The following is a 12,607-nucleotide window of genomic DNA, read 5'->3' as shown; positions in this document are numbered from 1 at the left end:
TCTGAGAGACCCTGCATTTCTATAGCACATTCAGAGAGAGGTATTATCCTGTTAACACTGGCAGCGGCCGTCCTCAGCTCCTCGAACAGTGTAGCTGACATAATTGTTATGTCTGCCCCACCGTCCAAGAGTGCTTCGTGTGTGAGGACACCTTCGAGTGTTACTGACAGGTACGCCTTTTTGGCGACCCCCCTTCTGATAAAGTTACACAGAAACCTTTTGGGTTTTTTCTGACGCTTCTTCACGCGTTCAGCCTTATCTGTGTAATCTTGGTTTGTCTGAACCGTCAGCACAGCAGAGGCTGTTTCTGAGCGTTCAGCTTGCGATGACTCGTCATCGTTTGTGTGTGTGTCTACCCCCCCTTCTTCTGATGAGGGGTTGTTCGAGGCAACAACAGCAATGTCTTGGTGTGGTCCACCGACATCTGTAATGTTGTCATTCGCGCCCTCAGATGTAATAGGGATTACATTACTGTAGTGGACTAGGCCCATGTCAAAAACTAAGTCTAAGGTCAAAACTCTTGACCTTTAGAACCTTGTGGGACAGGAACTGTCATTTCATTCATTTGAACTCAGAAATACAGATTCACCCATCCTGAGACTTTCTTTCTTGAAGATTCAAGTGAAAAGAACACTCTCTTTTATTATCATTACTATTTTACAAATGTTGATAATCAAAGTGTCTTAGTTCAAACCATTTTAGATGTTGCAGTGCACTAATCAATTTTATTAACTGTGTAATGATTTTTATTCTCATGTCAAAGCTGTTACAGAGTAATTATGCCTTTTCTGATTTCTGCTTTTGAATGAGCAAGTGTAAGTTGGTCCAAGGTTGGAATAAAACGCAAAACAAGTTGTTATGTTAAAACTGTCATGTTTTTAAAATCCTCTCAGACGTAAATAGAGAAGTTTTGGCACCTGTTGCTGAAACAGCGCCAAAACAAAACTCTCTCTGTCTGTGAGAACATTTCTGATCTGTTTCATAACAATTCTCGCTGTCTCTAACCTCTTACGTCACAAAACACACCCCGTCTGGTCGTTTCTGACCAATGAACAAATCCCAAAAGTGAACCGGGAAACAGCTCTTTAAAATGTCAGTACTTCCTGGTCTACTCGGTCTTGGTTCTGTTGAAGTTCTGATGGAGTGCTGTTGGAGTTCTGCTGGATACACAGTCCAACCAGTTCTGTGAGAGACGGGATGATCCTGACAACAGAGCTCTTCCGAGTTCCATGGGATTATAACATTTTCCACTGAGGTGAATATGTGTCGAACAGAGCCTCGCCATTACTTCGGACGAGTAACAGCATCCTACTGAGACGCTGAAAGGGTGCGTTAAACGGAATCTCACCTGAGACATCTCCAGGTAAAGGAGCCGATTTCATCACCTAAGTGTACTGTAAGGAAAAGCTGAAGAAAGCCGGAGAGTGTCGATTCTGGTGAACACATTTCACCCCTCACACACCATCTTACTCCCTCTAAACTTCTTTCCATCTTTAAACTTTTCTATCAAGTAGAAATTCTTCCAGATATTTTAGAAATGTCTGTGTAAAATGCTCACCCACATTCATGTGGGTAAAAGATCATAGTTGTACAGTTTTCATAAATGTCTGTGGTGAAGCAACGGAAAAATCATGGCCGTATGATTTTTCCTGATTGATTGCTTATGTTGTTATTTTCATAATTTGCCAAATTAATGTAAATGTTTGATGTTAAATTTTGATTCTGTAAATAAATGACGTCAGAGTTTGGATCTCTTGGGTTTCTTTGGTTTCACATGGTGTCAGAGGAGTACTCACCGGGCTCGTGTCCTCGGCTGAGGAGTCCTGTGCGCCTTCCGCGGTACCTGCTGTTGGGCAGTCTGTGTCACACTCCGGAGGCGTATCGATTGGCAGTGGCTTGCTCACTGTTGTCCACATTGTTTGATCACCATAATCTATAATCGCGCCGAAGCGATTTATAAAATCCTGGCCAACCAAAAATGGGAATGAGTCAACATGGGTCACGTGTACCGGGTGGTACAGTGTCATATTGCCAATCTGCATGTGAACCATTGCTATAGCTGTCAGGGTTGTTTTCTTTTCTGAGAGACCCTGCATTTCTATAGCACATTCAGAGAGAGGTATTATCCTGTTAACACTGGCAGCGGCCGTCCTCAGCTCCTCGAACAGTTTAGCCGACATAATTGTTATGTCTGCTCCACCGTCCAAGAGTGCTTCGTGTGTGAGGACACCTTCGAGTGTTACTGACAGGTACGCCTTTTTGGCGACCCCCCTTCTGATAAAGTTATACAGAAACCTTTTGGGTTTTTTCTGACGCTTCTTCACGCGTTCAGCCTTATCTGTGTAATTTTGGTTTGTCTGAACCGTCAGCACAGCAGAAGCTGTTTCTGAGTGTTCAGCCTGCGATGACTCGTCATCGTTCGTGTGTGTGTTTACCCCCCCTTCTTCCGATGAGGGGTTGTTTGAGGCAACAACAGCAATGTCTTGGTGTGTTCCACCGACATCTGTTATGTTGTCATTCGCGCCCTCGGATGTAATAGGAATTACATTACTGCAAAGTGCTCCTGGTTGGGTTCCCGTGTCAGTGTGTTTCAAAGTTTCTAACAACCTGCGTATTTTCTCTGTCTCTTCCGAGCTCAGAGGTGTAGGGCCTTGTTTCTGGAACTTTTGTGATTTTTTCGCCTCGGTTCGTTTCGGCCGAGGTGGGGGACGGTCAGGTAAGTCTTTCGGGGGTTCCTTTACGTACTGCCCCTGATGATATGGTTTTCCATATCTTTGCGTCCTGCGCTCACCCCTTTTACGATAATCACTGTCATCCTCTGAAAGAGGAGCTTTTTTGTCCCAGCGTGCACCTTCAGGACGCGGTTTGTTAGTTTGAACAGACTGTTTTCTCTCTTTCTTAGGAGGAGGTGGCGAAGCACGTCGTCCTTCCAGTTCAAGAGGGAGGGGTTTAACCTTTACACTAGGAAACACTTCTATGGGCGTCTTAGCCCGAGAACATGCTTCAAACACATTCACAGCACACTGTTTAATCTCACTGATGGATTTTTCTCTGAAATTTGCCATCATTTGTACTGATTGTCTAAAATCAGAGTGGAGATTTTTGCTGAAAACAAACTTAAAACCATCATCTTCTTCCATTCCGGTCTCATTTCTGTTACCAAAATAAGCTTGGAAGATTCTTTTGTAATAAACTTTTGGATGTTCAGTTTTACCCTGCATGACCTTGTCTGCAGCTGGGAAACCAGCAGGTCCCGTGCAGGAGTCGTACTCTCTGATCAAAGCTTCACACAGAAGGTTGTAATCCCTCTTCGTTGCATCTGGTAGATGCTCGATGAAGGTGAACACCTCTCTGTCCGAAGTGAGCCGTATCAGACTGATCTTATCCTCTACCGTAGCATTAGGATAAGATCTCAATCTGAACTCCAGATCTTTGAGGTACGCTTTTGTTCCAGATGATCCCATCGGTCCAGGCACAAAGCGTTGTACATATTTTGAGATTTTCTGCAAATCATCCATTGAAGGAGACTGTATTAACGGTCTCACATGCGTGGTTGGTGGTGCAGATTGGTCAAGGACTGCCCCTACCACCCGAGATGGGGGTGGGGGTGACGGCATGGTGTATACCGATTCAGTGAGTTGATATCGGTGCAGGTCCATCCCCACCGCCCGAGATGGGGGTGGGGGTGACCGCATGGTGTTAGTAGGAAGAGGTGCAAGTGGGTGCAGACCCGTCCTTATCCCCCGAGGCGGGGGTGTTGGAACAGGGCTAAGGGGAGGAGGTGTAACAGCATCTGTCTGGGGTGGTTGTGGCTGATCCGGGCCCTGACCTTGTTCATCTCTGAGTCTCAGACCAGCCCGCCCCATATCAGAAATCTGGTTTGTAGCTGTAGCTAGTTTCTCCTCACAAGCTGTCAGGCGCTCCTGTGATGTCTGACATTTCCTTTGTAAATTCAGCCATCGTTGGAGTATCATCTCCTTGTCTGCCTTGCAATCGTCCAGCTCCTTTAACGCCACCTGCAACTGAGCCTGTAGCACATCGATATCTGAACACACGGCTCGGTATGCTTGTTCTTTATCCCTAAATCTCTCCACATATGATTGAGCCTGTTCTGACAGCTCTGTCTTTGCGAGGTCCCTATCAGTCTGAATTTGTTGTTTCTGCAATTCAGATTGATTCATCAATACGTCACACCTGTCCTTTTCAGATTGATATCCGTTGAACAGCGTGACATTTTGTTCAACCAGATGGTCCACTTCCGCTTTCAGAAGCAGGGAAATTTTTGCCAAGCGTTCACGGCTCGATTTTGTGTCCTCCGCCACTTTAGCTTCTTTTGCCAACCTCTGCAGTTCCTCATTTCTTTGATCATCATCAAGGTCTTGTAATTGCTCTAATTGTTTACCAATAATTGAATTTGTTAAAATATGTAAAGCCGACTGGACGGCATCTCTGGATTGAAAGGGGTCAGTGTTTACCTCTTCGTCCTCCATTATCTGCTATTTAGAAATTAAATAGGAGATGTAAATGTTTAGGTGGTAAAATAAAATCAGAAGAGTTTCTCTCTACTGATGTATTTACTCTTATTTAGTGATTTATCAATTAAACGTGCGTTATCTTTTTAGCAAGTGAGTAAACTTTTTCCATTTTTTTGTGAATATCTGTAACTGTTTCTATTTTTTAAAAGTTTGCTTTAATTTTTATTTTGTGCCTTTTCTTAAGGAATTATCAGTGAATAAAAATGCGTTCGGTAAATGATCTTTGCATAAATACCTTTATAACTTTTAAAATGCAAGATAACAGTGTTTATTCAACTTTGAGGAACGTTTATTTACTCAAAAATGCCTTACAGAAAAATAAAAACGTTTAATTTCACTCTTTAAACCTAAAACGAAGTGAAAACCTGTGATCTTCACGTTTATCCAGAAGGTGTCAGTACAACCTTATTAATTTTAACTCAGACACTGTTAGTGTTGTCCAGTAGGGGTCGCTATGACTTCCTGTGGCGTCCGGTCGTTAGCTGTTTGCTAATTCCGGATAAAACCAACATTTCTGAACGGATTTTTTACACAAACGTGGCAAAATTTCAGCAATTAGACTTCGAAGAACCTAAACAGCGTTTCAGAACACAGCTTTAAAGCGCTTTTCAGCTTTAAAAAGCAGATTTCATTCCCTATGAAAACGATTTTTCATTTCCGGGTCACGTGACTGAAATCACCAATGACAAAGCAGCAGGGGTGAGAGGAAGTGACGTAGCCACGTCAGTCAATTTCTCAGCCAATCAGAGCGCTCCACAGCAGCAAATCAACCAACCACGAAGCGTTAGTAGCCACCAGCATGTTAGATTAGCCTGAAACCATTTCGTCAACTTATCGTCTTTTAAACTGTCAAAATGCACTTTTTCTGTTAAAAATGTAACAAATTAACTCTGAGCTGTACGGAGTCTTCTACTCCGGTCTCAAAAACGTCTTTCTAGCTATTTAAAAAAAACCTCGTCCGAACCTTTTTCAGAACCGAGCCGGTCCAGAACCGCAACTGGACCGTCTTTAAACAGAATAGAGCGTTTTCACCCAGCTCAAAACCAGCTTAGTTACGATAACAGGCGTACAAATTCAGCTTTCACAAGACATATGACATTATTTCAGCTTTCATAACATCGCCAGCGTAATACAGCGTAAACATGCAGAGCCAAGCACCAAGCGCGCAGCTCCAGCACGCTGCGTAAACATGCAATGTTTTGACTTCAAAGCTTTTGAGCTGCGTTTCAGCACAGCTGATAAACTGTTACTTTTCATGCCAACACGTAAAATTCAATCTTTACACGAATATACAGTCATTTATGAGCACGTAACGGGCCACCAGAATGTAGATGAACAGATGCTCAGATATATTCATCAATTAACGCGGATTCCTCATTTTTCTGAACTGAATAAAACGTGCATTGAATTTAATGAAAGGCAAACGTGAGACGTCATTTATATTTGACCCATCAAAATGAATGCGGTCATTTATTTACAGAATCAAAGTTTAACATCAAACATTTACATTAATTTGGCAAATTATGAAAATAACAACATAAGCAATCAATCAGGAAAAATCATACGGCCATGATTTTTCCGTTGCTTCACCACAGACATTTATGAAAACTGTACAATTATGATCTTTTACCCACATGGTGGTGGATGAGCACTTTACACAGACATTTCTAAATATCTGGAAGAATTTCTACTTGAGAGAGGAGTTTAAAGATGGGAAAGAAGTTTAAAGAAGAGTAAAAGATGGGGTTTGAGGGAGTGTGAACAGAACGGCACTCTCCGGGCTTTCTTCAGCTTCTCCTTACAGTACACTTAGGTGGTGAAATCGACTCTTTTACCTGGAGATGTCTCAGGTGAGATTCCGTTTAACGCACCCTTCAGCGTCTCCGTAGGATGCTGTTACTCGTCCGGAGTAGCAGCTTTTTGTCCCTCACAGCTCACCTCAGTGAAAAATGTTATAATCCCATGAAACTCGGAAGAGCTCTGTTGTCATGTCAGGATCTTCCCGGCTCCCAGAACTGGGCTTCTCCGCACAGAACCGACAGAACTGTGTATCCAACAGAACTCCAACAGAACTGGTTAGACCAGGAAGTACCGACATTTTAAAGAGCTGTTTTCCCGGTTCATCTGGGAGTATTCCCATTGGCCAGAACCGACCAGACGGGGTGTGTTTTGTGACGTAAAAGGTTAGAATGCAGCAAGAATTGTTATGGAAAGATCAGAAATGTTCTCACAGACAGAGAGAGTTTTGTTTTGGCGAGTTTAAGAAACAGGTGCCAAAACCCCCTGTTGACGTCTGAGAGGATATAAACAGGACAGTTGTTCCAACGCATGTCTGCTTCACTCCTGACCCTGGAAACGTACACTTGCTCATTCAAAGGCAGAAGTCAGAAAATGCATAAAAATCTGTAACAGACCTCAACATGAATTCTAACTTTGCATGAGAATTAAAAATCATTACACAGTTAATAAAATTGATTAGTTCACTGCAACATCTAAAATGGTTTGAACTAAGACACTTTGATTATCAACATTTGTAAAATAGTAATGATAATAAAAAGAGAGTGTTCTTTCACTTGATTATCAAGAAAGAGAGTCTCAGGATGGGTGAACCTGTATCTCTGGATTCAAATCAATGAAATGACAGTTTCTGTCCCACAAGGTTCTTAAGGTCAAGGGTTTTGACCTTAGGCTTAGTCGTGACACCAGATTAAGTTCACTACAAAGATACCTATTAGTGATAATGATATGTCCTGCCTGGCTGTCGTGCTAACTTTTGGGCAACCAAGACATTTTTAACTGTAACCAAAAACTAACAATTTGCTTTCCTAAAAGACAACATGTGGCTTATGTAACTTGTAAAAAACAAAAAAACAAAAAAAAAAAAACACTTATGTAACTCATGATATCTGCCAAATAACAGATGCTTCAAGAGGAAGATGGAAGATAGGGTTCACACTAATAACTGATGCCAAGTCAAGCAAATTCTTCACTCTGTGGGTTAGGTCTACACGTCACTCAGTCTGCGGGTGAAGTGATGACATGTTTCTGTCTCTATCATTGAAAATGGTTGAGGTTTATTATAGGTTATAATCAAATAACGAAGGAGAACAGTTTTATAACGTAGACCAATACTTATAAGAAATACTGGCACCTTGAATGTTCATCATTAAAACTGTTTGTTTTAAAATTAAATAATGCATAAAATTAGCTTTATTCTTTCAAAATACATTTTTTATTGTATTTTTATAAATAAGAACAAAACCAACAAGACTGGCAGCAATCTATGTTACTTTGCAGATATTTTTTTTAACCAGTTGTCACCCATTGTGTGTTTTTTAACTGAATGACAGTTTTTACTGGTACATTATACATATTAATCAACCATCCATCCATTATCTTTTACCCGCTTCTTCCATTTTGGGTCACGGGGGTCGCTGGTGCAGCAATCACTGTGCGAGGGGCGGGGTACACCCTGGACGGGTCGCAAGTCCATCACAGGGACACATAGAGATAAACAACCATTCACTCACACTTAAGGACAATTTAGAGTTACCAATCAGTCTAACATGCATGTTTTTGGTCTGTGGGAGGAAACTGGAGTACCCGGAGAAAACCCACACATGCACAGAGAGAACATATAAACTCCACCCAGAAAGGCCCCTGGACCGGGATTTGAACCAAGGACCTGCTTGCTGAGAGGCAGCAGCTTTACCAGTTGCGCCACCATACTGCACCATATTAATCAACTTACAATTAATTTATGAATCAGACGGTGTGTGCTCAGGGAACGCTGAGAAGCCCCAAATCTATTAGATAATTAAAAAAAAATATGACGATAAAAATGTAGACTGGTGATCATAAATTGGTGGCACCCAACCCATATCTGGCCAGCGTACTAATTCGATTTAGCCTGCAGTATTAAATTATAAACAAATTATGCACAATCTAATAAAACAAGCAGCTGAATCCAGCTCAGAGACGGTTGTTGATGCCTAACTCAGACACTAAAACACAACAATGGAAAAACATTCAACTGAGCATTGCAGCTGATTAGCTCAGTACGATGCAAAAAGCACTACAAAATGCAGATTTTTTATTTGACAGCCACACTTTGGTTTAAACATATTGTATGTCTAAATGTCACTTTTAAACCAAGGCTGTTACCACAGGACAAGTTTATGTGGGACTATATAGTAGGGTAAATGTAAAATTTCTAATTCAACTACACAATATCTCACTCATTACTGGATGAATGGACAATTTGAACACAGCCTACATTTAATGTGATGTTAGCCAAAACATCCAGACATTGTTTAAATATCTTCTCAACTTAAAAAAAAAAAATGCTCACTGCCTTCTGTGTCTTGTGTCAATATAGCACAACTATATTCTAAGAATTGGTAAGTTGTTAAATTTGCACCAAATTTACCTATGAGTGAAAGTAACACAACTCTCCCTGCTTTATTTGCATTGTCATATTTCCTTACATTGCCAGCAGGAAAAGAGAAAAGCTGTTTTACATCACTTATTTTGACATTTTAAATTGTTAACTCTAATTGTTCCAGTTTTACGCAATCTGCATCTATCCAGGTTTTTCTCTTGACAATGGTGTTTGTATATGAACATAGAATTTTCAAGCAAATAATAATAATAATAATAATAATAATAATAATAATAAGTTCAGTTAAAACGTGTAAATGTTCTCACCTTGTTCTGTGCGATGCAGTGGATGGTTCTGCTGTGGGCATCGGACAACACTGAAGCAGCTGTGCCTTTGTTCATGTCCAGTACTTGAATGGAGTGATCAGAACCACACACTAGAATGATGTCTAATAATGCTGTTTAAAAAAAAAGTCATGACTTGTGCATTGTACCGTGTTTTTTTTAATTCATTAACAAAATGTTTAGCTTGAGTTAAATGCAACCTTGTTTAGTATACACACAAAAATAAACGATAAAGCATTTCTGTCTGAACACATTTTTTATGTGGTATCAGATTCTAGACAGGACCAAACTCATTCCAACTAGGATCCGTTCAGTGGATTTACTGGAGTTGGTAAATGCATTGTAAAGCTTTGCATAGGATTGGAATGCAGACATCCCTAAATAAAACATAAAGACACCTAAATGCTTAGTAAAATCAGCAGTAGATACCCTCAGGCTAAGCAGGAAGACTTAATGAGGCTGTTGTGGTTTTCATGGAAATTGTCTAACTTGATGCTTAAAAGGATGGGCTCACTCTGTCAGCATCAGTGTGGTCTTACCTCCTCCACTTCCTGCTGCAGGAAGTTCAACAACAACAAAAAAAGGATACATGAAAGAAAGTCATTGGCCGCAGACAGAGCAGTGATGTCTGTTGAAGATGATGTTCTTACACAACTTGCCAGTTTGATGACACTCCGCTGCTTATATCTAGAGGAAAAACATCCCAACACTTTTCAGTTTTTAAACCAACATACATAAAGCCAAAATTAAAACTATAACTCATTTACACCTGTTTGAGCAGCTCAAGAAAATACAAGATTTACTCTCTAAATTCTTACATTTTGAACCTTTGTATTTATTTTTATTTAGTTGTTTTGTAGTCAATGTAATCATCATAAACAGTGACCAGAACATAAACAGTAATAGGCAACATCCAGTATTAAAACAGGAAACAGATGCCCAATTTATGGATATGTTTTGCCACCAGAAAGTGCCATGGCAGCCTGCAGTGCACATTTAAGCTGTGTGGGTGTTAATGAATGTCAGCAGTCTGGAGTAGCAGCTCAAATAAGCCAGGATTCTGCTAGTAATAAAGCCTGCTTCCTAAATAGGTTACATAAGTGTTGAAACCCATACATATATCATCTTCTGTCTACTAGAACGTTTGTCCTTTTTGAAACGATTAACTATAGAAGGGAAGTTGCTCATGACTGGCAAGATGTTTCTGAGAAAGCACAGTTTGGTCTGCAAATATTTCTTATGCTAGGATCGATAAGTCCAAATGTTTTCATTCATATATGCCAACAAAAGTGTAATCCTTGAATACTGCTCTGACATAAAGGAACAGTGTACTAAAAAGTGAAATAATTTTATAACTCTTGTTATTTTTTGAGATTTTTAGCTGTAGTTACCTTTTGATGTCATCACGGCTGGTGTCCACATTATACAGGTACAAGTAAACAGAAGGGCCAGATGCCAGAAGTAGAAATTTGTCCAGGTAATAGAACTGAGCCCCTTTAACGGGTTTGGAGAAAATATTGTCACCCTAACAGAGAAAAAGTAGAAACAAAAATTAGACCAATGTATTTTAATTATTGTGATATTTTGGAACTATTATATATTATTTTTGTTACATAAGGATAAGGATAAGTTTTCTTTATTGTCATTCTCATCACATGTGACACATATGGTGGAATGAAACTGTATACACAGGGTCCCAGTTACATCCAGCAAAAGTATAAATTGTAAAGAAAAACAGTATTAAGATCTAAGATATGAACTACAAAATTTGCTATACATAATTTGAAATGCATGACAAGATACATAAAACTAGCTCAATCAAAAGCTTTTCTAAGGAAAGATACTTAAACAAGTATTTTTTATTAAATAGTAGATAATGTTCAACATATTTAAAACAGTTCAAAGACACTTACAACCAAGCTCTTCTGATCAGGCAGAATTCAAAATATTACTTCTAACATACAAAGCTCTCAACAACCTAGCTCCATGTTATATTACAGATCTTATTGTTCAATGTTGTTTTTCTAACAGAGCACTTCACTCTCAGACTGCAGGTTTATTTGTGGTCCCTAGAGTTTCCAAAAGTAGAATGGGAGGCAGAGCTTTCAGTTCTCTGGCTCCTCTCTTGTGGAACTAACTTTGTTTCTGTCCGTTAGGTTGATACATTGTCTACTTTTAAGATTAGGCGTAAGTGTTTCCTTTTTTGATAAATCTTATAGTTAGGGTTGACTTGGGTTTCCTGAGTGATCCCTTAGTTATGCTACTAAAGGCTTAGACTGCTGAAAGAGAAATTGACCTAATTTCCTCACTCTGCTGCTGTCTTTACTTGCTCTACTTTACTTGTTTGAATTTGTAATTATTTATATCCTTAACATGAGTTTTTATGTTTTTCCTCCTATAGAAAGTTCACCTGGACCTGCCATTCTGTGTCCATCTGTTTCTCCTTCCTGTTCTCTCAAACCCCAGCTGGTTGAAGCAGACGGCCGCTCAGTACTGGAGGTTTCTTCCTGTTAAAAGGAAGTTTTTCCTTTCCACTGTTGCCATTGTGTTTGCTCAGGATGGGAGACTGTGACAAAGTGAAGATTTAACACAATCTGCTGGCTTCCTTAGATAGATAACTTTTACTAATTGGCTTTATTAATTTATGTAAATGTTTTTGTACAGTGCCCTGAGATGACTTCTGTTGAGACTTGGCACTACAGTATATACATAAACCTAATTGAATTGATCACTTTTTATACTAAGCAGATTAGAGGAATCCAAGAAAACATGTTCCAAAAATGGGGCATCCTCATTAGACTCTGTTATTTTAAACTATCAGAATCCATCAAAGCTGGGTTTGATACTCTTTTCTGTTCATGTATGACTAATTTACCAAATATATGAAATATGAAAACTTACATAAGCATCCAAAAAAGTTCAATCTGGTCCTCTGGACATTCAAAAAAAAAAAAAAAAAAGCAAAACAAAGCAAAAAAAATTCTAGAAACGTTTCGTCTCTCATCCAAGAGACTTCCTCAGTCTGAGGTGCTGTTTTCAGCTCAGTCTCTTAAATAGCACCTTCTCAGAGTGGATCAACCAGTTTGCTGCTGACAACCAAAACCAGCTGATCACATGCTCAAGAAGGACCATCAGCCTAACAATGGATCATTAGCACACTGATGGCTGTTTACTATTCACAGAGGGCTGAGTGATACTAGCAATCACAGCATTGTAAGAGGGGGACAGTTGAACCCGGAGGCCTCCACCCCTGTTTAATGATGGACGATTTCTTTTCACAAAGATGGCCTCCTTTACTCCTCTCTCAAACCATCGTTCCTCTCTGTCCAGGATGTGAACATCTTCAT

General features: G+C 39.9%; 1 protein-coding gene across 1 annotated transcript in view; it reads right to left on the bottom strand.

Annotated features, from left to right (window-relative positions):
- The window catches only part of wdr27 (WD repeat domain 27), a 62,878-nt gene that overhangs the window by 32,923 nt on the left and 17,348 nt on the right, over window positions 1-12,607 (bottom strand). Inside the window, exons 18-20 of the mRNA XM_037693197.1 lie at window positions 10,652-10,785; window positions 9,850-9,947; window positions 9,243-9,364 (exon numbers count right to left, since the gene is read on the bottom strand). Coding sequence (XP_037549125.1) covers window positions 9,243-9,364; window positions 9,850-9,947; window positions 10,652-10,785 — 354 coding nt within the window. The remainder of the gene's footprint in view (window positions 1-9,242; window positions 9,365-9,849; window positions 9,948-10,651; window positions 10,786-12,607) is intronic.

This window comes from Nematolebias whitei, chromosome 1 (genome assembly GCF_014905685.2).
Source record: "Nematolebias whitei isolate Nwh7 chromosome 1, NemWhi1, whole genome shotgun sequence".
Taxonomy (NCBI): Eukaryota; Metazoa; Chordata; class Actinopteri; order Cyprinodontiformes; family Rivulidae; genus Nematolebias; species Nematolebias whitei.
This window is presented reverse-complemented; position numbering and strand designations above follow the sequence as displayed.